At 43.6% G+C, this 26,982-nt stretch overlaps 3 protein-coding genes across 5 annotated transcripts; 2 read left to right on the forward strand and 1 right to left on the reverse strand.

Moving 5' to 3' along the window:
- Window positions 1–12: 12 nt before the first annotated feature.
- clgn (calmegin) lies at window positions 13–11,130 on the reverse strand. Of its 2 annotated transcripts, none has more exons than XM_083693185.1 (15): window positions 10,974–11,130; window positions 8,419–8,616; window positions 7,988–8,061; window positions 7,816–7,874; window positions 7,412–7,553; window positions 6,827–6,908; window positions 6,437–6,629; window positions 4,805–4,994; window positions 4,573–4,686; window positions 4,261–4,417; window positions 3,634–3,849; window positions 3,270–3,386; window positions 2,800–2,971; window positions 2,006–2,172; window positions 13–1,628 (listed from the first exon to the last, which is right to left on the reverse strand). In XM_083693185.1, the coding sequence occupies exons 2-15, from the start codon at window positions 8,614–8,616 to the stop codon at window positions 1,545–1,547; spliced, it is 1,965 nt and encodes a 654-aa protein (XP_083549311.1). In that variant the 5' UTR covers window positions 10,974–11,130; the 3' UTR covers window positions 13–1,544. The 2 variants fall into 2 exon arrangements, with proteins under 2 accessions (XP_083549311.1, XP_083549312.1); XM_083693186.1 differs by lacking the exon at window positions 10,974–11,130 and adding an exon at window positions 9,211–9,349.
- A 297-nt stretch (window positions 11,131–11,427) lies between these two features.
- exosc9 (exosome component 9) lies at window positions 11,428–16,522 on the forward strand. The gene is made up of 12 exons (XM_083693356.1): window positions 11,428–11,569; window positions 11,859–11,953; window positions 12,042–12,161; window positions 12,269–12,371; window positions 12,451–12,588; window positions 12,915–12,997; window positions 13,094–13,226; window positions 13,415–13,503; window positions 14,339–14,485; window positions 15,379–15,536; window positions 15,719–15,794; window positions 16,022–16,522. Exons 1-12 carry the CDS (start codon window positions 11,504–11,506, stop codon window positions 16,086–16,088), a joined length of 1,275 nt encoding a protein of 424 aa, XP_083549482.1. The 5' UTR covers window positions 11,428–11,503; the 3' UTR covers window positions 16,089–16,522.
- Window positions 16,523–20,043: 3,521 nt separating this feature from the next.
- On the forward strand, window positions 20,044–26,427 carry LOC310821266 (high-affinity choline transporter 1-like). Of its 2 annotated transcripts, XM_083693239.1 has the most exons (9): window positions 20,044–20,090; window positions 21,469–21,669; window positions 22,461–22,574; window positions 22,914–23,069; window positions 23,402–23,550; window positions 24,090–24,233; window positions 24,543–24,696; window positions 24,997–25,214; window positions 25,510–26,427. In XM_083693239.1, the coding sequence occupies exons 2-9, from the start codon at window positions 21,486–21,488 to the stop codon at window positions 26,035–26,037; spliced, it is 1,647 nt and encodes a 548-aa protein (XP_083549365.1). In that variant the 5' UTR covers window positions 20,044–20,090; window positions 21,469–21,485; the 3' UTR covers window positions 26,038–26,427. The 2 variants fall into 2 exon arrangements, with proteins under 2 accessions (XP_083549365.1, XP_083549366.1); XM_083693240.1 differs by lacking the exon at window positions 20,044–20,090 and having other exon boundaries at window positions 21,465–21,669; window positions 24,090–24,176.
- Window positions 26,428–26,982: the final 555 nt, after the last annotated feature.

Here is a 26,982-nt window from a genome sequence, read left to right on the forward strand (position 1 = left end):
AGACTGTTTTGTATTAAATATTTTTTATTTCCAAGAGCAATGTACAATTTGCAAAGTTAACATATGTAAACAGGGAAATCTGCCATCGTTGGGCTAGAAGATCTCCAAAAGCTGGAGAACAATAAAATCAACAACAACAAAAAAATAAAACGTAACAAAAATCGGCACGCTTTCTTTCCAGGCAAAAGGGAACTCTGCATTCCAGAATCAGAGGCTCAGATTTACAGAAAACTCCAGGAGAAGACCCCTCATGTCAGGACTGAGGGGTTCATGCCAACTTAGTTGCTTGTTCACGAGTGTTGACTAAAGCAGGACAGGGCAACTCCAGGTCCTATGTACAGCCTGGCTCCGACACCTGCTTCAACCAATCATGGTCTCCAATATAGCTAACGACCACAGTTAAATCAGGGCTGTTTGTGCCCAACTGAAACAACACACTCTGGCCCCCCAGGACCAAAGTAACCCCACCCCTGGGTTACAAGCAGACAGACTGGGGCCCTCCCAGGACCACAGTTACCCACCCCTGGGTTACAAACAGACAGACTGGGGCCCCCCCAGGAACAGTTACCCACCCCTGGGTTACAAGCACAGACTGTGGCCCCCCAGGACCATAGTTACCCACCCCCGGGTTACAAGCAGACAGACTGGGGCCCCCCCAGGACCATAGTTACCCACCCCGGGTTACAAGCAGTTTGCTGGGTAGATCTACTGATCTGTATCTATCAGAGAGGTGTTGAAGTGATCATCAATTTTACTGCCAGGCTATCCAGATGATACAGAGGTTAGCAGATCTGTGAAGTAAACTATTCTAAGATGATGCCCGTGAACAAGCAAACTGTCCGCATCTCTGACTTTGACTCACTATAAGGAAACAGTGGAAAAACGAAACATTAGAAAAAACAGCCTAAATTCACTTGTAAAACTGCATTGTATTTTCTTTTCCTTTTTTCTTTTTTTTTTTTACAGTCATAAAATGAACAAGAGATAAAAGTCTAAAACAAGAATAAATAGGTACATGTTATCAGTGCTGTTTTCCCTTTTACAAGTAAATTGAAATGAAAACGTATCGTTCTAACGAGGTAACCTTGGAACATAAGGCGCCTTACTGTCAGAAATATCCTTCTGTTGCTGTGCGCTGTGGAGGAACGTATCTAGCTAGTTTTTATTTTTATTATTATTATTATTATTATTTTTTTAAATTTAATTTTTTTTTATACAGCAACATGGCCATGGAGGTCTGTGTTCCGAGGGCCCTCAATGGAGTGAAGAGAGACTCGGAGAGAGCTGATTGTTACATCATAAATGCCAACGATAAAGCCAAAACAAGGAACTATATTCAGAAAGGAAGACTGAAAGCTGGGGGGGGGGGGGAGAGGGAGAAGGCCTATGAGGGGTGTAGGGGGATGGGGAATGAACAAAAGAGGTGAGAAGAGGGGGATTATTATTTTATTTGGAGGGGGTGGGAGGGGGCGGGGGGGAGAAAATGAGGGGAGAGGGCATGCAGAAGTGAGAGAGGGGAAAGGCGAGGCATGTGTTCATCGTCATCAGTCTTTCCGTACCCTCCTCTTCCTCACTGCCTGTTTGTGGCCGTCTCCGACATTGTGGCCACCCTCGTCTGCCTCCTTCATCTTGGAACGAGGAAGAGGAAAGAGTCAGGGATGAGAAAATGGAGACGAGGGAGACGTGAAGGTGAAGAGAGAGGATTCCTAGGGGATGCATCTCTATGTATGTATTTAACCTTTATTTCTACAGGACAAACACACCGAGACCAAGGCCTCTTTCGCAGGTGCACCCTGTCCACAATACTTACACAATAATAAATAACAACACATAAGATATAAACAGTGGCTTCCTCCCATCATCTTTTCGCACTGATCTTCACTGACCTGTTGGCCTGCTCTTTGTGAAAGCCAACCTGAGAAATTAGCTGTCACCTGTCCCGATATGTATAAGTTATTTGTGACTACGTAATCCGTAATACCGTTTCCTGACAGGAACAACTCACCTCATCATCTGACACAGCTTCTTTGGTCTTGCTCCCTTCTTCCTCTTCCTCCACCACCACCACCTCCTCCTCCTCCTCCTCTTCTCCCTCCTCCTCTTCCTCTCCCTCTAGGCTGTCGCCACCCGCCGCTCTGCTCTCCTCCTCTACCGCCTTATCTTCCTCCGCTTCTGAAAGAGAAGAGCGAGAAAGTATTTAACTCAGATTCAAAGTGTACTGTTGTCCTGCTACTTCCAGGTCGATTCATCTAAAACTGAACCAGGGTTGAACCAGCTGAATCCAAATCCATTTAAGTAGGTGTCAAACTCCTTACATTGATTTATTTAACCTTTATTATCCAGGTTAGTCTCAATGAGAAAGTCTGCTTTTCAAGAGACCCGATATGCTAATGAGTGTGCCTCAAGTGTCTATTCAGTGATTACTTATGTTTGCGGGACAAGATTCAGACACATTTGAAAAAGGAGTTATAATATAATATAATATATGCCATTTAGCTTTTATCCAAAGCGACTTACATTGCAGTGAGTGCATACATTTCAGTATATATGGTCCCAGCGGGAATCAAACCCACAACCTAAGCGTTGTTAGCGCCATGCTCTACCAACTGAGCCACAGAGGACCACAAACATTCAAGCATTCAGTCTAAATCTCCATGTCTACACTGCATTCATTCTAAATCTCCATGTCTACACTGCATTCATTCTAAATCTCCATGTCTACACTGCATTCCAATGTTGAATCCTTCACCAAAATAACAACAAAGGGAAAGAGGAGCGATCTGTGCTTTTCTGTCTGACCTGCTGGTTCTGCGCTCTCTGGCGCTTTGGCCTCCTCTCCTGGGTCCTTCTCTTCCTCCTCCTCCTCCTCCTCTTCTTCGTCTTCCTCCTCCTCCTCCTCCTCTTCCTCCTCCTCCTCTACATCTGGACGAGGGACGTCCACCTTCTTGTACACGTAATCGTCATCTGATTTCTGTGGGATGCAGAGAGAACGAAACCTGGGATTAAGATGATGGGTGCTGAGTAGAGACGTGTTCTCCGCCATTTTACAATTGGCTGGGCAGGAGTGAATAAACGTCAAGTGCATTTAAAGGGACGTGTCAACTTTGGACATATATATATATATATATATATATATATATATATATATATATTTGTACACTGGTAAAGTGCTGGAGATAATGAACATCAGGTTAAACAAATGTGTCCCTTTAAGGAGAGTCTGAGGCACTTTATGGATGGCAATGATGTGTGTGTGTGTGTGTCCATACCTTGGGCCAGCAGAAGAGCACGGCCAGGCCTACTGGCAGCCCCACAGTCAGAATGTAGACCACCCAGAGCCAGGGTCTCTCCTCTGCAGCCAAGGTCAACTGAGCAAACACCCCTGGCTGGAGAGAGAGGGAGGGAGGAGAGAGACAAAATGTATGAGTTCTCTATGCTCTGTGTGTGTGTGTGCATATATATATATATATATGTATGTCTGTGTGTGTGTGTGTATATATATATATATGTCTGTGTGTGTGTGTGTGTGTGTATATATATATATATATATATATATATATATATATATATATATATATATATATATATATATATATATATGTCTGTGTGTGTGTGTGTGTGTGTTGTGTCTACCTCGTTGGCGCTGGCCACCAACTTCTTCAGCCCCCAGCTGTCTGAGGCCCAGCGGTCGGCCACCTCTTTGTGAGAGGTGACGATGAAGTTGTCAAAGTAGATCTCGGAGGTCATGGACCACAGCTCCAGGCCCACAGCCTTGAACGGGGTCATCTGGAACGGGCTCAGGTCCTCGAAGAAGTCCGGGTTGGCAATCTTACGAGGGCTCCACACACCCTAGGGGGAGAAAAAGACAGGAATGATTGATTGACTGTTTGGGATTTAAAACAAACATACAGCATAAAATGTATCTGGTCCCAGAGGACAGCACATGAAGGCATTTCTAAAAACACCTATTTCCAACGTGGTCCTCGATGGTGAAACAAATAACACTCAATGACGGCAGTTCAAAGTGATCATTTGATTTTCAAAACAGTAGCCAGTAGAAGAAGCAGCCACTTCAAGACCAGATTCAATCCCAATTGCAGCTTTAAAGCACCACATTTCGGAGGAAATGGAGGCAGTTGGCTTTTGATCACTTGACACACGCGACTCGACTGTCCATTTCCTAAATCAAGGGAGTCAACTCCCTCATTCACCATCAGCCCTGATGTCCACCTGTGACGGGATCCGTGTTGTAGGAGCTACCTGGTAGTTGTTGTTGTCCACGAGAGGGGCCTTCCACTTGCCCTTGTACTGGGGGTTGTTGACCTGAGGGGGTTTCCACTCCCCGCACCCAGGGGCTGTCTCGCACGCTGGGTTAGGAACCTGAGGGGCCTCCCACTCTCCATCCATCTCCTCATCCCTGGACATATTAGAGAGAGAGAGAGAGATCAGAGGAAGGGAGAAAGGATACACATCTTTATTCCCAAAACAACAGACATGAAAAACTACTGAGGAGGGTTTTACCTCCCTAAACACATTCTATGTGTTCGTTAAGGGCTCAAGAGAGGCATTTACCAGTCGCTTGGTTTCTCTGCACTGGGGTCAGCAACAAACTCCGGCTCCTCGTCCAACCAGCCCTCCGGCTTCACAGCATCGGGGTCCTCCATCTTAGCAGGTGCCTCCTCATCCCTGGGCACACACACACACACACACACACACACACGCTTTGATACAACGATTCCTGTAGTAATAAACGATTCGTTAGTGTTGGCTTTTGAGTCGCCATGCTCAGTGGCCATCCCCTCACCAGTCTTCAGGCTTCATGGCCTCAGGGTCGGGGATCTTGGCCCTCTCGTCCCAGTCCTCGGGCTTGGAGTCCTTGGGGTCGTCGATCTCCTTCGTCGGGTTAACGGGCGGGACCACGTCGTGCAGGAGGCTGCCCCGGCTCACGCTCGATTGGTCGATGAAGAGCTCGTAGCTGTTGTCGGGGTTCAGCACTGGTGGGAGGGAGGAGGAGGACGGGAGGGACGGTCAGTTACTGTCCATCAGCATCAACCTCTTAGAAAGTCAACAAGAAAGCTTGATAATACTACGTACAGTTATCCAACTTTACAAAAAAACAAAACCTTTATACCATCCTAAAAAATAACATTGCGGGGGCCATCTTTACTCCATATATTTAATATACATTAAAAAGCCTGTGGTGTCAGCTATACAGTGTTCTCCACTGCCCATGTTCGCTAGCAAAAGGGCAAAGTTTGCTGGAAAGCTAGCGATTTTAACAGATGACTGGTGCTATACTGGTAAAAAAAAGAAAGAAGTAAATTTGGCAAAAACAAACAGATGTGTGTCCTGTATGTGTGTGTGTGTGTGTGTGTGAAGTGAGTGAGCAGCACCAGCCCCTCATGCTCCCTCAGCTGAGAGAAAAAAAAAACCTCTGCCTCCCTCCCTGTCGATCCTCAGTGCTGGCAGGGGTGCAGTTACATATTGTGAATAGAAAAACAGCTCTTAATTTGGTAATTTAATACATAATGCAGTAGAAATGTTATGAAGGTGTTGAAAAGCACACCGTGGGCATTTTAAAATCCTGCAAGTTACCGTATTACCGCCCAACCCGACTATATATACACATTTTCTTTTCAAAAGGGAGAAACAGAGGATCATGGAACAGTTCTTGAGTAGAATGTCAGGGATAGAGAATAGAGTCTAACCAATACTGGATTTTTGGGTCAGATACCGATTTATGGGGGGCAAAACCTCCCTTTTTTTTATTTAACAGAAATCCTTTTTAGCACAGTTTTCATAAGAAAACAATGGCAAAACATTCTCTGAATGCTGATGAGGCAAAACTCCATCTCAATAATGACCTGAAACGATCTCACTGACGTCTCTTTTGTCCTCAAGTTGACAGACACCAAAAACAAACTCCAAAGGCAAATCCAAAGCCTAGAATCAATACTACACATTGACAGCCCTCTCTCCTTATGCCTGCACAAACTATTTGACAGAACACACTTGACTTGTCCCATTACTATTGACACCAATATGTACACAAATACCATCAAATAAAAGCTGAGAATCTCTCCTTTTACCTCATAGTAATGGTTTGATCCTAATTCCAAGCTTTTGGAGTGTAGAGCCAAAAGAAGAACAAATGTTTCACTGTCCCATTACTTATGCTGGGAACTGTATGTACATATTTAGCTTTGAAAAAACCCCAATTACACTACTTTTATATGATTTCGGAATGTGACGCTGCTGCATTATGGGAGGAATGTGTGCCGATACAGATATTTCATATCAGCCGATAACATCCGTGCTCTGATATATCTGTCAATATATCTGTTAATATATCTGTCAGGCTCTAATAAAAACAGCGTCTTTGGGTCTTAGAACAGAGCTATATAAATCTGTATTATCATCATCATCCTTCTCTCACCCAGGGTGAAGAGGTGTGTCTTCTTGTCGGTGTAGAACTTCTTGAGGTCGACGTCGGCCCTCTTTGCGTGTTTCTCCTCCAGGTCTTTGTTCAGGGGGTTCTTGTGTCTGAAGATGAAGTGGAGCTTGTAGTCCTCGCCACACTTGTCAGGCCCAAACATGATGGTGTAGGGAGTCCTGTCGTTAAACTGCTCCTGAGACATCAACAAAACGTAAATCATGAAGAATTACATCCGCAACTCACTTTCCATTTGTACGATCTCAAAAGTGCACAGGAGCAAACATTGTGTGGTGTCACTCAGGCGGGAAGTTCCATAAGCAACACCATCTTTGTTGTGAGTGTCAATTTATGAAACTGTAATTGTTTTACGTTTTGAAAACGGGAACGTACCAGATCCAAATCGTCCGTGTCTGACAGCAGCTTGATGTAGGCTCCGCCACAGTCGATTCCATCCTGGAAGTTCACCTCGTACCTAAGATTCATGACAACATTGACCTCATGCCCAAGATTCATGAAAGTGTTCACCTCCTACCTAAGATTCATGAAAACGTGTCAGTCATTTCCAGGACCTTGTATAAAGGTCTATACATACATTCGTATATATGGTTCTTTGTATATCTGCTGCTGAAAAATGAACTGCTCCTTTAGTACGACTCCCATATGTTAGTTGCGCATGTCAATTCATTCAGAACAGTCCCTCTCAACAACACCATAAATTAGGACTTTTACTGATGCTGCCACAGTCCTGTGAATGACAACCGTACCATTAGCCAATGACTGCAGTCTCAGTAAGAAAGAGAGGCTGCGTTTGATTGAAGGTAACCTCGTTGAGACCAGGCCTTCCTAGTTCGGAAAGCCTGGTGAAATCCTTTGCATAAAGTAGCTACAAAGGGGTGGAAACCCGTTTGAAATAAGTGATGCCATGCGACACGTCATGCCAAACAAATACCTCGCTTGGGCGGCGCAAAAACTTACTGGACAACCAAGGGATCGTCCTGGAAGACAAAGGGTTTGTCCAGCAGGGCGGCAATAGCATGGTGTTTGGCCCGGGATTTGAGCACCAAACCCTGGTCACCTGGAACCTTGTTCTCCTTCAGCTGCTCCACTGACCATTTACCTGGGGAGGGAGGAAAGGGACAGGTGTTTAAGCGGCACGCACACACAGACACGCACACAGACAGACAGACAGACAGACAGACAGACAGACAGACAGACAGACAGACAGACAGACAGACAGACAGACAGACAGACAGACAGACAGACAGACAGACAGACAGACAGACAGACAGACAGACAGACAGACACACACACACACACACACACACACACACACACACACACACACACAGAAAAGTATCATAAGAAAACCAGCCACTGACCGTCATATTTTGCAATTTCATCATCTGCATCCTCCTTCATCGTTTTTGACTTCTGCCATCTACAGGAAAGTTGGGCAAAGTTACTCACAAAAACCATGCCACTGACAAGTCCAATATTCTGCCTCATTTTACGTTATTATGATCTATATCGGCAACTCAATCACATGGTTACCTGTCCAGCGAACCATCGTCAAACGTCTCAGAGAAGTACACATCTCCAGTGGGAACCGGGGTCTTGTATGTTACCTGTGTGTTTCAATCAATGAAAGAGGTTAGAATCTAGAACCTAGCACACTAATCTAGGCATGTAAACCCCCACAGGATACACAGAAGGAACTGGCTGAGGTCTGAGGCCAGGGATGTGGTCTTGATGAGGCTTGGAGATGATCCTGGGGACAGGGTTGGGGCAGGGTGTCATCACTTTGGGATTAGGCTTGGATTAAGGTCTAGATATGGGGGTGAGTAGGTTGGGGGGGGTCACTCTTCGTTGGGTGCGTGATGGGGCTGAGTCTGAAGACAGGGTTTTGATAGGGCTAAAAAAAAAAAAAACACACTGGTTCATTCCCCTTCCTGGTTGGTCAGCCCTTGACCCCACTGACTGACCTGAAAAGAGACGTTGGAATCAGCTTTGGCCTCGCCGGACTCGGGAGCCTCAGGTCCAGTTTCAGCTTCTGCAGAGTCGTCCTCCACCATGGCCTCCTCCTCATCCTCCAGCTCCAGTTCCAGTTCTTCGTCCTGAGCCACGGACAGCGCCAGGGTAAAGAGGAGCAGCACACACACCCAGCTCCACCGCAACTTCATCTGGGGAGAGGGGGAGGGAGGGAGAAGACAAGGTCAGAGAGGGGGAGGGAGAGAAACAGATCGAGAGAGGATGGACGAGAGAGAAAGTTTGACGGTGGTAGGGCAGTTTGTTCACTCTTGTGAAGAGAGCTGAATTTACCACTTTGATGAAGTTCTTTTTGGGGAGGGGGAGGGCTGGAATAAAGCATCACCGGAAATTACAGTGGTTGGCAACCAGAAAGTAGAGGGGGGATTCTAACGGTATGTTTTAAGAATGCAGTGCATTTTTGTATGTTTTTGTAAATGAAATAACAAAATAATTATCTATAACAATTCAGAGTATGATCAAACTGTCATTGTTAAGTTAGACTGAACAGCAAATCAATGACATCAATATGCAGTGCACTGAACAATGTGAAATTGTCATTTGGCATCGTAACTGTGCAAATATAATTTAAAATGATTTAAAATAGTTCGATTTACCAATGGAGATAATTTCAGGTCATTACTGACACATGGATGTTTGCCTTATGAGCATTAAGAGCATCTTCTTGCCTCTGTTTTCTTATGAAAACTGTGCTAAAAAGGAATTCTCAAAAATATGTATACACTCACCGAACACGTTATTCGGAACACTACTAATACTGGGCAGGGCCTCCCTTTGCTCTCAAAACAGCCTCAATTCTTCGTAGCATTGATCCCACAAGATGTTGGAAACATTCCTTTATGATCCTGGTCCATGATGACATAATTGCATCACGCAATTCCTGCAGATTTTTCAGGTGCAGTTTCAAGCTGTGAATCTCCCGTTCTACCACATCCCAAAGGTGTTCTATTGGATTCTGATCCGATAACTGGGAAGGCCACTGAAGAACACTGAACTCATTGTCATGTTCATGAAACCAGTTTGAGACGACTTTTGCTTTGTGACATGGTGCATTATCATGCTGGAAGTAGCCATTAGAAGATGGGTAAATTGTGGCCATGAGGGGGTGCACATGGTCAGCAACAACACTCAAATAGGCTGTGGCATTCAAGTGATGATTGATTGGTATTAATGGGCCCAAAGTGTGCCAAGAAAACATTCCCCACAACATTACACCACCTCCACCATGAGAAGGTGTACAGGTTTTTCCTAATAAAGTGCTCGGTGAGTGTATATCAGCAAAAGGTGAATTTTGCCACCCATAAAACATCTTATCCAAAAATCTCCCAAGATTTCTTCATCAGATCAATTTTTCACACTACCCCCAGTAATGCAGCTGTGCCATCTGATGAATTGGATGACCTTTATAATAGAAGACGTCCTAAATCATCCAGGTTCCCTTTGTAAGGTCAAACAGTGAAATGCTGGCTGGGTGGAAAATACAATTACTGCTGGTAGCTTTGGAAAGACCGACCTGTCTATTAAGAACTTATGAAACCAAACCAACCTGCAAAATATGTACATGAAACCTCTCAATGACCTGGCATGACACCTCAATAATCACAGCAAGAAACAAGAAACACATTTGACTTTTACAGTATTGATCAGGCCCCATCTTGTGATCTCGTGACGGGGCCTGATAAATAATTATGCCACCATGGTAAAGACGTAAAAGGAAGACCTTGCGTGCTACTTCAAGTTCAGTGCAGTATCTTGCGTCAACATTTGATTTGGCCAGAAAAGGCCTGGGGATAGAGTTAACGGTGAGAATGAGATGATGAATGTCAGCTGGGTGGGTGGGGGTCGCCCAGTCACTGCCCCAGCTACAGCTCCCATGGGATGCTCAGAGAAAAAAAGGACGTAAATTAGCCTACAGCTGGCAAACAGAAGTGTCCACAGCTAGCAGCGGCTATGACTACTAGAACATTCTGTCCAGCTAGATAACGCGTATTAACGATACACCAGCACGCCAACTTGGGTTTCGCCTCACCTAATAGCAAACTTTAGCCAATGATGATATCCATTATTTACATTTAGTGTTGATAATATTTTTACACTTGACAATAACGTTGCTGAGCAAGCGAAACAAATGACATGCGAACGGTTTGCAGCTACTTGTACATGGTCGCTCCTGGGACGTCCTTATCAGCCCGTGTGTGCAATCAAGGCGCCAATCGCGCCTTTCGCCGGACGCAGATGCTAGCTAATATTAGCAATGCAATATGAATGCAAAGGGATAACAAAATGGGATAACTGGCCTTAATTCTAAATTAAGCACCAGAAAAGCAGAGTGAGTAGCTAAGATGCTAGCTTGCTAGTCAATAACACTGCATCAAGTGCTGTGCTAGCAACCACTAGCTAGATAGCTTTTTTAGCTAAGCTAACACAATGATGATGTGCGGTTGTCAGTGTCAAGAGGAATGAATGAATTAATGTAAGCAAACAAACACACCTTGTGCAGTTGGTAAAATTATCAAAATAGGTTGTTTTTTTCCCCGGTTATACCCTCAAACGACCTGCTATTCAAAGCGTCCGACCCAATTCGAAGAAAAAGCGGGTACCGAGGCCTGAAGAAGCTGGCAGGAGAAACTGCTGAAGACCCGAGTCGACGACAGGCAGAAGCACCAACGTCGGGCAGCGGTTACATTGCAAACTGCGCATGCTCGAACCTCCAAGTGCTCCCTTTTCAAAATAATGCTCATTGATATGACAGTGCTGTATATCCTACCAAATTTGTTTCACACGGATTATCAGTGTATACATTGTTAAGTTTTTTTTTTTACTAAGATATTATCAATTCCTTATTCTTCATTTGTCAAGGCGATCAAATCGTGTAGAAAATGTAGGACTTTTATTTTGATACAAACAATCCCTAATTTGCTCTTCCGGCGCAGGGTTTACGCATGTCGATGGTTCTTCAAACGTGAACGCATGTTTGTCAAGGCATCGGTTGTTGATCTATACATACAATAAATTGCTAAAATGAGAGATACACCGTTAGCAAACTGCGAACGCGACTTTTTACTCAAAGCTATTGAAGACAAAAAGGTAGGTAACTTGCAAGTAGTGGGCTACAGACGTCAGAGGTTTATTTGTGTGTGAATCCTGCCAGGAGAAGTGACATTTTCTTGACAGTGCCTAGTGGAACTCCTAAGTTAAAGTCAGAGGTCTTATAATAAAGAATGAATAAACATTCTGCAAACTTGTTGTGGACTATTATGCTATGCACTTTACGACGTCTACATTTTATTTAATAGCTACATAACTACAGGCATAGCATTGCTTTAGGCTACTGGAGCCTACTTTCCCGTAATCTTTCAAACGTTTATGCCCCAAGCGCCTGGATGGAAGACAGACTTATGACTACAGAAATTTAAAGATCTCGTTTGGGGCTGACTATGGATGCTGTTTTGTTGATCTCGGGAAGACAAAGTACGTTTTCTTCACGTCCTTCATTGAAAACTGATAAGGCTGCCTTGTACGTTCATTTGTGTAAAGTGTGTGTGTTCCTAAACCTCAGGGTTATGGCCCAAGTGTCCTGCGAGCTTGTGACCCCAAAAGAGAACCGACCAAATGAAGGAATCATGTTCTTCAACATAGAACTGTCCCCGATTGCGTCACCAGCCTTTGAGCTGGGTAGGTAAGTTCCATCCAATATCACAGCCTACCTTCATACACACACCAAATACAAACTTATGTGCAATTACTTATTTATACAAACAAGTTTAATTGTGTTCATGTCTACAGGCAGTCAGAATTACTGGTGAAGTTGAACAGACAGCTGGAGAGATGCCTAAGGAACTCCAAATGCATAGACACAGAGTCTTTATGTGTGGCGTCTGGGGAAAAGGTATGGCACCAAATATATATACACACGCACACACACAAAAAGTATGGATCAATACCTGTGTGTCTACCTGTCCAACCAGGTGTGGGAGATTAGGGTGGACGTGCACGTGCTGAACCATGACGGTAACCTGATGGATGCGGCCAGCATTGCTGCCATCACCGCACTCTGCCACTTCAGACGCCCTGATGTTGGCATCCAAGGGGAGGACGTCACTGTGGTGAGACTACTGCTGCTGGAAACAGTTACTACTGGCATTAGTTACTACTGACAACCACTACTACTACTGGCAACTCATAGCAGTTACTATTGGCAACATATAGTGGCTTGTTGTCAACATGCTCCAATGTTGCCTGAACGAGATAATCTTCGGATACAGTTCAGACTGGCTACCTGGTTTGGTCTTTTAATTGTCCAGACAAGCTTCAGGTTTGGTTTTTGGAAGAAGACTGTGTCCTGGAAACGTGAAATAGAAAATGTGTGGGTCTATGAGATCAATGTGATTTTGAGTGATGTAACACTGCTGTTTGTTCCTGCGCTCCACAGTACGGCCCAGAGGAGAGAGACCCCATCCCTCTCAGTATCTACCACATGCCCATCTGTGTCAGCTTCGCTTTCTTCCAACAAGGGTAGGTCCAATGTCTCTTCGGTTAAAATGCAGGCCTGATATTAGACAATTATAAATACATAAGATCTGAGTCTCTCTCTCTCTCTCGACTGTCTAGAACCTATCTATTGGTGGACCCGTGTGACAGGGAGGAGAGGGTGATGGACGGCCTGCTGATGATCGCCATGAACAAACACAGAGAAATCTGCTCTATCCAGTCCAGCGGGGGCATCATGCTGCTCAAAGAACAGGTGGAGAGCCACTGAGATTCTCAAAGCCTCTGCCATGTTGGCTCCAAATGAGCCACTGAGATTCTCAGACCACCTGCCATTTTGACTCCAACTGTCTTGACCTGGGTCAAATACACTTATGTAAAATACTTGAGCTGCACTTGATTTACTTCAAAAACTAATTGACTGCCCTGTATCGGTATTGACAGGTTCTGAGATGCAGCAAGATAGCCAGTGTCAAAGTGTCTGAGATCACTGAGCTCATCAACAAAGCCCTGGAAAATGACAAGAAAGTCAGGTGGGTCTGGTTTGGAAAATATAAAGCACATACAGTGCCCTCCATAAGTATTGGAAAGAGGAGGCATTTTGTCTTCTTTTAGGTCTATACTCCAACAGTTTGGATTTGAAATCAAACAATTGCTGGTGACGTATTATGCGGATGGTAGTCTCTGGCACATTCACGCCTACCTCCCGGAGAATGTTCAACCATATCCACTGTAGGAGTCGCCAGCCTGTTTGCGATTGCTGAGCTCACCAGTGCTTGCTTTCTAATACTTCTTTCTTTCTAATACTAATTTCTTTCTTTTCTAATACTTTTGGTGCCCTATGTATAAGAAGGATTGGATTTCTAAAAGGTGAAACCAATCTGAAAAAAATACACATTGAGTTAAACCTGAGAATCTTGACTTTAACTCCAAAAAGTATTTGATTTCAAATCTAAACTCTCTGTGGTTAGAACTAAAAGAAGACGCAATGCTTCCTCTTTCCAATACTTGAGGGCACTGTAACTCTGCTATCCTGCATATGCTTTCCGCTGTGGACATTTTTACATGGACTCTATTTGGGATCAGAACCGCTTAGAAATTTACTTGGAGCAATTCATAATAATCTTGGCTGCAAGGATTTCTGTTTAATCGTGTTGTCACCTCCCAGCGCTTAAGGGAGAATCTGTGTCTTTGAATTTCTTACCACATGCTCTCCAGCCCGTGTTTAAGTTTCTTTTTTTTTTTTCACATGTTGAATGAGTAAAACTGATGTGGTGCACTGTATCTACTGCAGTGTTATATTATGTCGCGTGAGATGTATTTGACTCCATTTTAAGTTTTATTTTTTATTTATTTCTGTCATTCCAGGAAGCAGGGGGGTAGGTTCGGCTTTGCAGAGTCCATGCCTCAAGAGCGAATCACAGCGCTAAAAACGGTCGCGGCACCGGTGGAGATGACGGACATCACAGAGAAGGCCAATGACATCGTCATGAGAGCTGAGGCCCCGCCCCAGACGTATCCATCTCAGATCCAACTTTTCTCTATTTCTGTTACTGCTCTGTCACCACACACAAATCACACCACAGAGCACACTAAACCGAGCTGAGCTGTACTGTGCTGACCTAGTTAAGCATCGTAAGTGTAAAAAAGAAAATAATATCTGAGTGTAACAGAGGTTGTCGTAGAATTTAAGTAATGGTATTTTGAAATAACATACCGTTAAACCGGAGCTGTTGATTCATTCAAAGACTTTATTCACAGAGAAAGAAGCCGTGTCAGGTTTGCAAAGTTGATCACACTTTTCACTTCCGTTACCTGTCTTTTTATAGACATCACATAGGTCAACACCCTTCATTCAGCAAACGTCTACTTCCTGTTTACATACACCAATAATATTCAAGAACTACATTTCGTCATCCCGTGGCTACGCCCCCTTTGGCTTGGCGCCGGTCAGTCTACTGGAGAGATCAATTGACCTAGGCTGTTTTCTAAAGCCCTTTCGTCTTGGCTCTTTACAACTGTGTTTATCACCCATCCATCCTGTCCCTAGATCACTCGATTATGTTTATACAGCTGTGTACCATTTTACTTCAAAGCATCCATACCCTCTAGTCAACCCCCACTTATCTGATCTAACCCCTCTGAGATGTTCCAGGACCATCTGGTGTCCTTGTGACCTTTTCCCCTAGGTGTGGGATTACCAAGGCTAGTATTTGTCTTTAAATGTACTATAAGGTGATGAGTCTTCCAAGCGGGAGACCCAGATTTGAACCCTACTTCAGTCACACGAGTATACGGTCAGCACAGTATGGTTCTGGTCAGCCCTGCACTGTGTGAAGCCCCCTTTCTCTGTTGCTCTATCTCTGGTCCGTGAACTTGATGTGGGTCCTTAACTAACCGTGTCCCAGGGTGCCCTCGCCAGTGCTGCCCGCCCCGGGAACAGGCCAAGTGGGTGAAGGTTTACAGAGCTCCTGGGGCCTAGATGAGGAAGAGGAAGAGGAGGAGGAGGAGGAGGAGGAGGAAGAGAAGGACTATGTGGAGTTGATTGAGCGGGCAGAGAAGAGAGGTAAAGAGGGAGGGAGAGAGAGCAGAGGCGATGTCTCTTATATTATTCTTATTATATTATGTCTGGGGTTTGGCCATCATGCCTCTAAACAAGAAAGCTGCTGTTTAATGTTGAGATGACGTGTAGAAATAAGAGTGAAAATAACTACATCCTATGTCCGTCTGATTGTTTTCCACACGTAGACGTTGTGGTCATATCAGACAGTGAGGAGGAGGACGTTGTCATATTGAACCAGGAAGTACCAGAGGCAGCTCCAAAGTAAGTGACCCTAACCCTAACCCTTCACTTGTTTATGTCCCAATTCCCTATGTCATAGTCATTTTAAGATGGATGCTATTTCAAGTTACAGTAGTGGGGGTTAGGATTACTCAAAAAGCAAACAGAAATACAGCGTCCCATTTTTGTACAAAATAACACATCTTAAAGTTGAGTTTGTAATTGAAACAACTTTTTAAAACACTGAACATTATTTTTTTCTCTCTCAGGGGGCCAGGCTCCAGTTCTCACAAGCAGGGATCAGCTGTGTCCAAGAAGAAGACGAAAAAGAAGTGAAATGCCTTTACCTTGCAATTATATGGACAACTTCCATTCAACCTCTCGCCCCAAAGCCCAAGACCCAACATGCTCATGGTGACAGCCCCTCGTAGACCCTCGTAGAATTGAAGTGGATGGATAACTATGAATGGATAACTATGTAAAATAAACACTTGTTTAATATGTCAATAGCATAAAACACAAAGGGAATACGACCGACCAGCAAAGCAGTGTTAAAATGTGTTTCTGGTTAAGGGTTTGGCTACGGTAAGGGTCATTTTTAGGTTTTTACGTAGTTGAGCTGTGGTCAGTGGTATGCTGGTCAGAAAAGTCCCTTGAGTCTCTCCCAAACCGAGACTACTCCAGCGCTTTTGTGCCTTTACCTCATCCATTAATATTATCTCTCTTAATAATCAGATTACTGCTTTTTCAATAAAATGTGTTTTCCCATGTGTATTGTTGGATTACCGTTTAATTCAGATGATCATGGATTCATCTTCTCATATTTTGCACGTGTGAGTGATATTCTCTGGTTTTGTGCCAGATTGTATTGGCACATTGACATTAAGAGGGGACATAAAACAAACTCTAAATATTATAGTTATTACTGTTAGGGTTATTTCATGCACACTGATTGCAATATCATGAAGAGTTACCAGAAGCTGCATGATTGATTAAAAAAAAAAAAAAAAAATGTTTATCCTTTATTTAACCAGAGATGTCACGTTGAGATTTACGACTACTGGTGTATATAAAATCCATCCATCCAACCAACCAAACCATCTTAAACTGTATCCGCTGCAATAATAACACTATCTCACTTTCTTTCAACTGCCCAGAAAATCTTATCAACCCTAATAAAAACTTTCTGATGCCTTTTTAATATTTTTAAACTATTAAGCTTTTTGTAATTCCAAAAACTCTCTTCCAGTTAACCAACCAACTCTACCACTCTCAACCACTCAACTCTACCCACTCCACTGAACTACCCAACCTTACAATATTCTATCTTACTAACTTTCTAACCCATACTAATTAACCTCCAAATGTTTGTCTATCTAAACTTACCCTCTCATCTATCCATCCTGGTTAATTATTTTTCTCTTTGCACCAAGAGCAATGTCAGTAAAACAGACACAACCAGAGTGTCATAGTACACTCTGTACACTTTTGTATTTTTATTTGATACATTTATACGAAATAAATAGAAAAGCAACATGAAAAACGGCTTAAAATCGGCATTGACTACCGGTTGGAGGTTTTAGAATAAACACGCCGCTTATTGGTCATTTCGGAGCTTTTTAGGGGGTAAACATTAGAAAAAGAAATATCCAACGGTACACGAACTGGACAGCAGTGAGTTAAACGTTGGGATTTAATCGCCTCAACACAAAAACCAGGTAGGTCCTACCGAGATTTGAACTCGGATCGCAGGATTCAGAGTCCTGAGTGCTAACCATTACACCATAGAACCTGTTGCGTCCATCCTGGATTGTTTCATAGTAATCATAAATATGAGGCTATATTAAATAAACCAGCGAATGTACAAACAAGAACACAAAGTAAATATGAGGCTATAAAATAAATTTGATTGGAAGGGAAAGTACAAAATAGCTCTCGGAGGAAAATATATTCAAAACTGCTTCTTCTCAAATAATGATTTAATACGATATAATATTAACTGCTTTTGAATGATTTGAAAAGACAGGCTCCGAAAATACACGTAGAAAAATGTTCTATTTCAACATCTAAATTATGTAGGTTAAGTGCCAAACTCGTGAGGCTACGTTGCGCGTCTCGCTGTTGATACAACTGCCAGTGGCTTTTTCCGACGTAATTCAGTGCCCTGCACATTTTCATGCTTTGCATCGGCTTTCATGTAAAATAATATTTTTGTGGTTCAAAAGCTGAATGAAAACGTTTCATTTTAGAGTCTGGATCTCCAACACACACAGTGTTAACTGCCTATATTTTTAGATAAATATAGGCAGTTAATAACATTTTTGCATTAAAAAAGCCACAGAGACAACACCATCACCTGAACAGTTTCTTTTTTGTAAATGTCTTGTCAATATTTGCGATTTGTTTTTTTTGTCCATCCACCAACCTCACCATTGTAATCGGCATTGACTACCGGTTGGAGGTTTTAGAATAAACACGCCGCTTATTGGTCATTTCGATTTAGGGGGTAAACATTAGAAATAGAAATATCGAACGGTACACGAACTGGACAGCAGTGAGTTAAACGCTGGGATTTAATCGCCTCAACACAAAAACCAGGTAGGTCCTACCGAGATTTGAACTCGGATCGCAGGATTCAGAGTCCTGAGTGCTAACCATTACACCATAGAACCTGTTGCATTCTAGACGGACGGCTTTAAACAAAAACCAAAGCGGATTTCCTCTGGGATAGTATTACATTCTTTCTTAAAACAAACGATGCTGTGAAAGTGTCAATTGTAAATGAGCATATTCATCAATGGAAAAAAGTAAACTCCTTGGTGGAAGGGGAATTTTATCTTTCATAGTATATCATATTTGTTCTAAATATGGATTTAAAACCTTTTCAAACAGTAAGTGATATGTCGGCAACAGGGTTGACGAAACACACATATGCATGTTGCTTATATGTAAAAAAAAAAAAAAAAAAAAAAAAAAAGATAGCCTTAGATGACACGGTAAGTATCTACTTCTTCCAAAAAGGGGCTTAAAGACTTTTAAAACAGTACTTTGAAAATCAAACATTAAGAATGAAGAAATGGCACGTTTTTTTCGTCTTTTAATGCGGTGTGAGGTGTGAGCGCACTTTCGCCTTGTCTTAAGTATGCATTGCAATGTGTCACTCAATAAAAGTAAACAGGAGCTAACTGAAGTCCCCCGAAATAGAGTGCAATTGCTGACCTTGACCGTGCGGTTATTGAATGGTAACGGAGTCAACGTCATATAAACAGCGAGCCACGCACACGCGCATTGATGGTAACTTAGAAAGTGTACTTACCGAAAGGTATGAGCTCTGTTTTAATACCATCGAATTGCATCCTTGCTACTTGCTTCTTCCGTGAAGCAACTGAAGCGGGGAAACCCAAATCTGTCCCCCTTCTTGAGATCCCTTCCCTCGATGGACCAGTAAAGTCCAGAAATAAAAATATAATTCCTAAAATGTTCTCATAGGCATGTGCAGGTCTGCAATTATTGCCAAAGTCTGTCTTTCATATTTTAGGAGAGAATGATATCAAACAATAAGTGATTACAATATAAAGCAATGTGGCAAGACTTGTAATAACACATTTAGGATACAGATAAGTAAATTGCAAGGACTACACACACTACTCTAAATACATTCACAGGTAATATGTTGGCATTCCTAATGTGTTTAAGAAATGATCAGAGTCAATCATGTGCACAGATCCTTTTGTCTGTGTTTCCTGTGTGTATGAGTGCCTTCTCTGAATGGTACTTCTTTCACACCTTCCTTAGGGTGTGGGGGTGGTGTTGGCCATTTGGGTGTTGGCCATTTGCACCTTCTGATGCAAAGGTGATGAGGACTGAGATAAGACCAATTGGAAATCTGTCTTGGCCCCAATCGAGCTTCAAAGAGGGGTTAGTATCGTGGCCACAAGTACTACTTTACAAAGTAACTTGCTTATGATGGCGCAGTTTCTAGTGATGGGAAAGTACATTTGGACTGAGTGGTGAAGTCTGTCTCCAGACTGAGTATGTTAATTTAATCTTGTAGTATTGCTGTGGCTATCCTGCCTGAAGCCCTGGGACCTAGTTTCTGTTGAAACCAGTTGCTGTCAATCTCCAGTCGGAGGGGCTGAAACTTCTCTGCAGGGTACTTAAGTGCCAACTCAGCTCTGACTAGAAACACTAAGTAGATTTGGGCTGAGTGGTGAAGTTTGAGTGGTGAAGTCTAGGTGGGAGGATGCTGCAACCCTGCTAAGTCATCAGCAATTACAGAATCTGCACTTATACTGACAGGAAGACAAAGGAGTCCATCGAGGAAGGCCAAACTACTAAGTATCTTTATTCTATTTGATTATTTTTTCCACTACTCTGGGTGTATTTAGCGCTACCTACATCTTGTATTGCCCACAAACCCTCTATCTCTATACCGGCAAATATCACAATGTGCTTTCTCCCCATTCCTGTTATTTCATCCTTCAGGAGGACACATAGACGCTACACCCCCCCTCGCAACCCATCTAATCTAGTCTACCCACCATGCTCAACTGACCATGACCTCACTGTTGCGGGAGGACTTTGGAACTGCCAATCAGCGGTCTGGAAACAGAGGCTATCTCAGTTTACACCTGCTTCATGTCCCTCCACTTCTTTGCCCTCACAGAGCCATGGATTACACCGAAAAACACAGCTACTCCGGCAGCCCTGTCTGATGCCTACTCTTTTTCTCATTCCCCTAGACTCTCTGGTCGAGGGGGAGGCATAGGGCTCCTCATCTCACCTAAGTGGGCACATAATGTCCTTCCTCTGTCACACCTGTCCATATCCACCTTAGAATTCCGTAATGTTTCTGTCACCTCCCCTGTCAAACTTCACATTGTTACCCTCCTGTCCACTCTTTCATCATCCTTCGACTCCCTCTGTCCACTGACCTCAAGGCCAGCACGATCCTCTCCACACACTCCTTGGCTGTCTGAAACCCTGCAAGCTTGTAGAGTAGGGTTCCGGGCAGCTGAGGGGAAAACCAGCCTCCCTGATGACCTAAAACATGATCTCTCTCTCCTTCTCAACCACACCTCTAAAGCTTCTTGCTACCATTGTGAAATTCAATCCTCTGCCTCTGACCCTCTACTGTTTCCTCTGACTCACAGGTGGCAACATGTGTCTGTGTGTCTTGCAGACATTTCTGCTTGAATGTCAGCCCACCACCTCAAGCTGAACCCTAACAAGACTGAGCTGCTCTTCCTTGGGGTGATCCTTGACCTTGATCCTGTGCGGCAAACATCACAACGACAGCATGCTCCTGTAGATTCTTCCCCTACAACATCAGAAGGATGCGTCCATTCCTCACCAGAGAAGCAGCACAACTCTTGGTCCAGACACTTGTGATCTCCCACCTTGACGACTGCAACGCACCCTTTGTCAGGCTCCCCGCCTCTGCCCTCAGACCTCTGTAAATGTCTGAAATGGAAAGCTCTTATGATGCAGGGAGCTAATTTAATAGCATGTGGTTAATTCTATTAATTCTAGTTTATGCATGAGGTTACAATAGATATTCTACAAGAAAATCCAAAACAATCAATGACGTTAAGCAACAGTGCAAGACAGATCTATCTAGGGATCTATTATCAAACTAACACTACTGTATGCTTGTTTATTTTGTTGCACTGTATACCTGTATATGTTGTAATGACAAATAAACGTCCTCTCTCAGACAGTGAGCGGTCCACTATGGCTGTCAACATCCCTGGTCTGGTTGTAATGGTGGGATTCTATCTACTTGTGCTTGGAACGGGAATATGGGCATCCTCCAAATCCAAAAAGAAGCTGAAGACCTGCCGGGGAGACCAGATGGAGATTTCCCTCCTGGGAGACCGGAATATAAGTCTGGTGGTGGGAATCTTCACCATGACCGGTGAGTTTCGGGGAGAACCTGGAAAATTGGCCAGCACAGTTGGGGGGGAATTATATTTCAATTCCACAAATGGCTGAGAAAGATTAGTATAAATAGAACAGTATACCAGTTTAATTTAAGGTAAAAAACACTGACCACCACGCCATACAGGACACAAGAATACTAGGAACAGATATTTGACGTTCCTATCCCATGGCACTTGGTTCATGAATCAATGTATAACATGATTGCAACCAAAAGAATGCTCATCATATGGGGCATTGAACAATCGCCACTATGCAGATTTTGTAGTGAGGTTCAGGAATGGCTGGCAAAAAACTAAATTCATGGTAGGAAATCTGCTACCTCTGCGAAATTCAGTTTGAAGTCCCAAACAACAACATCCTCCCTAATAATAATAATAATAATAATAATAATAATAATAATAATAATAATATAACCCCCCGAAATGGGCTTGCAGTGTTGGACATTAGCTGTTGTGTTTCTGCATGCGCACATGATCTTAAGAGGCGAAGAAAGAAAGGCGAAAATTGGTGAGTTCACTTCCCTAGAACACCCGTGGCAGGAACAAGATATGCAAACCGAGTGTCGGTAGGAAATGAAATATTTCCTTCTATTTCTTAGCCAGGGATCTCATTCCCTGATTGCTGCCGATTAAACAGTCATTACAACCACTCAGAAGCTTTTTGAAAACTTGAATGTTACATACTGGACCCCCATTAAAAACGCATTAAAAGCGCTATACAAATAAAGTTTGATAAATAACGTTTGAGGGCTTGTTTCTCCTGCAGCTACGTGGGTTGGAGGGGGCTTCATCCTGGGTGTAGCAGAAGCCGTGTACAACCCCAACATGGGGTTAATCTGGGCTCTCATGCCGCTGCAGTACGCTGTGTCTTTTGTTGTTGGTAAGAGCCTGTTGAAATCCATCATCATATCAATCAGGGGAAAAATTTCAGAGGAAAATACTATAGAACCATAAAATAGAATCCACAATAATTTAAGGTTTCGTTTTTAGGGATTCACTTTCCAAAATGCTTCTTACATACAGTACAGTGACTTAAGGTGTTAATTGCTTGGTTTCCTGCTAAAAAGTTGCATGTTCAGTGAATGTCTCTGTAAATGTTCTTAGATTTGTTGATCTTGGAAGACTTCTCGATTCTAATGAATGGTTAAACTGTATGCAAACCTTTCTTGATTGATATTGGGACAGTTGTTTTTTTTCTTATTTTTTATTTACCTTACAGGGGGCATTTTCTTTGCCAAGCCGATGAGGGACAAAAAATATGTCACCATGATGGACCCCTTCCAGATCAAGTATGGGAAAGCATTAAGTGGAGCTCTGGTGGTGCCTGCCCTGATAGTGGACATTCTCTGGGTCACCTGCACTTTGGTCGGCTTAGGTAAACAAAACGCACACGCGCACGGCCACATTTCCATGAACTGAGGTCGGGAATCTTGGCACGTTCAGGGAGTGTAATAGTGTAATAGTAATAGTTTTCGAAACAAGTTTTATCTGACACCAATAGGTAAAAGATTATAGATTGGCTTCCTACTCGTGTAGCTAGCCTAATATCTATTTCATCTATTTTCAGCACACTTAAATATACTTGTTCAACACTGAACATGTTTGTCGTAGAATAGCAGTGGACTAGTGGAGTTCAACTAATTGAATAGGTCTTAGAATTTTCACAGCAAGTATGTATGTACATGTGTCTGCACGTGTGTGTTCCAGGGGCAACCATGAGTGTGATTCTGGGGTTGTCCTATACCTACTCCATTTGGATCTCCTCGTCTGTGGCCATTGTCTACACTCTGTTGGGAGGGCTCTATTCGGTGGCTTACACTGATGTCATCCAGCTCACTCTTGTTTTTGTTGGCCTGGTGAGTCTGTAATGAGATGAGTGACAATCAGTTAAAGCATGCCCAGCGTAGACGCAGAGGGCAGCAAATCCGAAGTAATGAAAGAAAGAATCAGAAAACACTGAACAGTGTTGAAGCAGCTGTATGTTCAGGCTCCGAACGCAGGTGCTAGTTGCACTGAACCGTACAAGCTAAGGTTTATATATGGTTAAACTTCCATGCCAATCAAAGCAAGGCCTTTAAACACTTGTTTTTAATTTGAGAGCAACTTTAATTTCCTGGAAGTGTTCTACATTACGTTTCACTCTAAATCTTCATCAGTCTGTATGTTAAGACCTTTACGAACTGAACCTTCAGCAGTGTATATGTTAAGACCTTTACTAACAGAATCAGTTGGGTTATATAGCGCCTCGTTGACATACAATGGTCTAGAACCACTCTCCTGTGATGAGTTACATTTCAAGAGACCTGAAGACTTGCGTTAGCCCTCTGAGCTAATGCCTTGGCTTTAGCTCAGCAAGTTAACTCAGTCTTTTGGCGTCCTCTGTGTGCCTTTGCAGTGGCTGTGTGTGCCGTTCCTTCTGTTGAGCCCAGCCTCCACTGACATCATCGAGACAGCCTTCAACCACACCTTCCAGGCCCCCTGGGTAGGCAAACTAGAGGTGGAAAACGCCTGGAAGTGGATCGATGATTTCTTGTTGTTGGTAAGCCCAAGCAACAGCCCAGTTGACCCAGCCTGGACTGATAGATAGGCCTCTAGGACAGGATCCTCAACACATCAACCCTCAGGGAACTACTGGGCATTGTTCACCTTTATTTTCTCCATTAACTCGCCCGGTCACTACCTTGTTTATGAGTAACTCAGTTTATATTTGATCAACATACAACAACAGAACATCTTCCTGGGTTAGTACACAAATATATACACTCAGTCAGACACAATTTGAGTGTGACGCGAAACTTATAACTCATTTCATCTCTTATAAGTTATAACACATTCCCTCTCTTCTCAGGGTGTGGGGAGTATGTCCTTCCAGTGTTTCCACCAAAGGACGCTCTCCGCCGCCACCTCAGTCAAAGCCCAGATCACCTGCTTCGCTGCTGCCGTCGCTATCATCGTTGTGGGAATACCCCCTATGCTGGTAGGAGCCATCGCTGCATCAACAGGTACCAATGTACCATTCATAAAGGGCTTATAAATGGGATAGAATGGTATACAAGTAATAAAAGTTCCCTCTGTGCTGGTCTGAGTTGTCATGGAATCAGAAGGTATGAGTATATTGTTATAAAGCGTATATGAGGAAGTGAAATCCATTTTGCCCGTCTAGAGTTGGTTGTTTTCGAGGCCCTTGGAGATGTAACATGAGTAATATGTAATGAGTTCAAAATGGAAGAACACACACACACTGCGTTTACAATGCAACGTTTCGTTTATTTTGTCTAATAATGTTTGTCTGATATGTCAAGACTGGAACCTGACGTCCTACGGTTCGCCTTCGCCGTACACCCGTGGTGAGATGGGAATGGTCCTTCCCATCACCCTGCAGCACCTCGTCCCAAATTACATCTCCATCATCGGAATAGGAGCAGTCGCCGCCGCCGTGATGTCATCGACCGACTCTGGCCTGATGTCGGCCACCTCCATCTTCTCCTTCAACATCTACAAGAACATCATCAGGAAACAGGTGACAGGTAGAAGGAGTCGGGAGTGGGGTGTCAGGGGTCAGAGATGGAAAGAGGCAGGAGGTGGAGAACGAGAAGTGGAGCAGGTTGATAGTTGGCGGTGGAGAAGGGTGGTGGAGGGTGGGAGAGGTGGAGTAGGGGGCAAGAGATGGAAAGAGGGTCGAAAAAACACCTCAGTATTTACATCATGAATAACTAAAAGGGTTTGGTTTTCAGGCTGGATGCAGTGTGGGTTGGTTAACACACCAATACAACTAGGCTGACTGGATCTCGATGTTGCGTCCCCTCTCCCCACAGGCGTCAGACCGGGAGATGCAGTGGGTGATCCGTATCGCCGTTGTGGTGGTCGGTCTCACTGGCACCGCCCTCACCTTCTTCAGCCACAGCGTTTTGGCATTCTGGATCCTAGGCGCCGACATGGCCTACACCATCATCTTCCCCCAGCTGGTCTGTGTCCTCTTCTTCAAGTTCTCCAACGGTTACGGCGCCCTGGTGGGCTATCTTGGCGGGGTGTTGTTGCGGGTGTTGAGTGGGGAGCCTATCCTAGGCCTCCCTCCAGTTCTACACTTTCTCGGATGTACTCTTGAGGACGGTGTTTATGTTCAGCATTCTCCTGTCAGGACTATATGTATGCTGTTTTCCCTAGGCACCACCTTGGTGTTCTCCTACCTGGCTGTGCTGGTGTTTGACAAAGGGCTGGTTCCTGAGAAGTGGGATGTGTTCAAGGTGAAGTCTCAGGTTATTCCACCAGGTGGCGCCCCGGAGAGCAAGGAGGCTGAGAAAGGGAGCGCTGCCTCAGACCTGATGCTGAACACAACCTGTTAGTTTTTTTTAAAAGTTTGTTTTTAAATAAAGCATTAGTTGTTTTCCAAGATGGAGCTTTATGAGTGTTTTTTTTCTATGCTTGAGTTAAAAGTTGCCACATATCAGCATCACTTGTCTAGGATCATATTTCCCAAGCCCAAGAAGATATCTAGACTTTGATAGGCCTATCTGACCCTGTATCAGTGGTTGGGGGACATTTCTAACCCTAACCCTTAATGAACAGTTAATTGACTGCTGTAAATGTTGGATGACCTATTTCAAAATGATTGAATAACAGTGGAGGGATTAATACAGGGCTGCCAATACAAAGAGTTTCAAGTTTTGGGATACATTGCCTGCCATATGCAGCCAAAAAAGTATTTTGTTGTTGTTGTAACAGTTTTTTGGGGAATATTTTTTACAAATATTATTATCTGATTTATTATCCAAAATCATGTTACTCAATCCCCCTTGCACAAGCGATTGAAACAGCCGGTATAACCATATGCATAGCCTACCCAATGCTGGCAAAATGGATCGCGAAATGTTCCTCATGCTTACACGACTGCCTTTACATTTCAATGGAAGGTATATAAGGAAGGGTCTTGTTTAACAGTCAACGTTTTTGATGAGTTTCCAGTATGCGCTCTTGTCATTGACACCTGTGAATAAGCTAATTGGGTCATGGAGGCCAATGGGGCTATATGCCCTAAATTCAGAATACGATACTTGGCCCGCAACGTATATTTAAAAACACCTGACTCCATGATTCGTTATGACATTCCTTATGGCAATCCTGACGCTTCGAGGGCCAATGACAGAGGAAGAAACAGAAATAGTCTTGGAGGTGTATCCGGGGGTAACCCTCCATAGGGCACAGATTTAAACGCAGTTGCTCGGGTGAATGCAACCTGCTATTCACTTTACTACGGTAATGTATTGTTGTTTTGGATGTCTGAAAAATGG

Source organism: Argentina silus (assembly GCF_951799395.1).
Source record: "Argentina silus genome assembly, chromosome: 21".
In the NCBI taxonomy this organism is placed as follows: domain Eukaryota; kingdom Metazoa; phylum Chordata; class Actinopteri; order Argentiniformes; family Argentinidae; genus Argentina; species Argentina silus.

Bases quoted from the DNA above. Each gene is read 5' to 3' on its own strand.
- clgn (XM_083693185.1), bottom strand. From the start codon at position 8,616: ATGAAGTTGCGGTGGAGCTGGGTGTGTGTGCTGCTCCTCTTTACCCTG. The intron at 6,630-6,826 runs GTACGTTCCCGT...TTGATGTCTCAG, and splicing joins ACACGGACGATTTGGATCTG to GAGCAGTTTAACGACAGGAC. The intron at 4,687-4,804 runs GTGAGGGGATGG...GTGTGTGCCCAG, and splicing joins GCCATGAAGCCTGAAGACTG to GGATGAGGAGGCACCTGCTA.
- exosc9 (XM_083693356.1), top strand. From the start codon at position 11,504: ATGAGAGATACACCGTTAGCAAACTGCGAACGCGACTTTTTACTCAAA. The intron at 13,227-13,414 runs GTGGAGAGCCAC...CGGTATTGACAG, and splicing joins TCATGCTGCTCAAAGAACAG to GTTCTGAGATGCAGCAAGAT. The intron at 13,504-14,338 runs GTGGGTCTGGTT...CTGTCATTCCAG, and splicing joins GAAAATGACAAGAAAGTCAG to GAAGCAGGGGGGTAGGTTCG.
- LOC310821266 (XM_083693239.1), top strand. From the start codon at position 21,486: ATGGCTGTCAACATCCCTGGTCTGGTTGTAATGGTGGGATTCTATCTA. The intron at 23,551-24,089 runs GTGAGTCTGTAA...GTGCCTTTGCAG, and splicing joins CTCTTGTTTTTGTTGGCCTG to TGGCTGTGTGTGCCGTTCCT. The intron at 24,697-24,996 runs GTACCAATGTAC...TGATATGTCAAG, and splicing joins AGCCATCGCTGCATCAACAG to ACTGGAACCTGACGTCCTAC.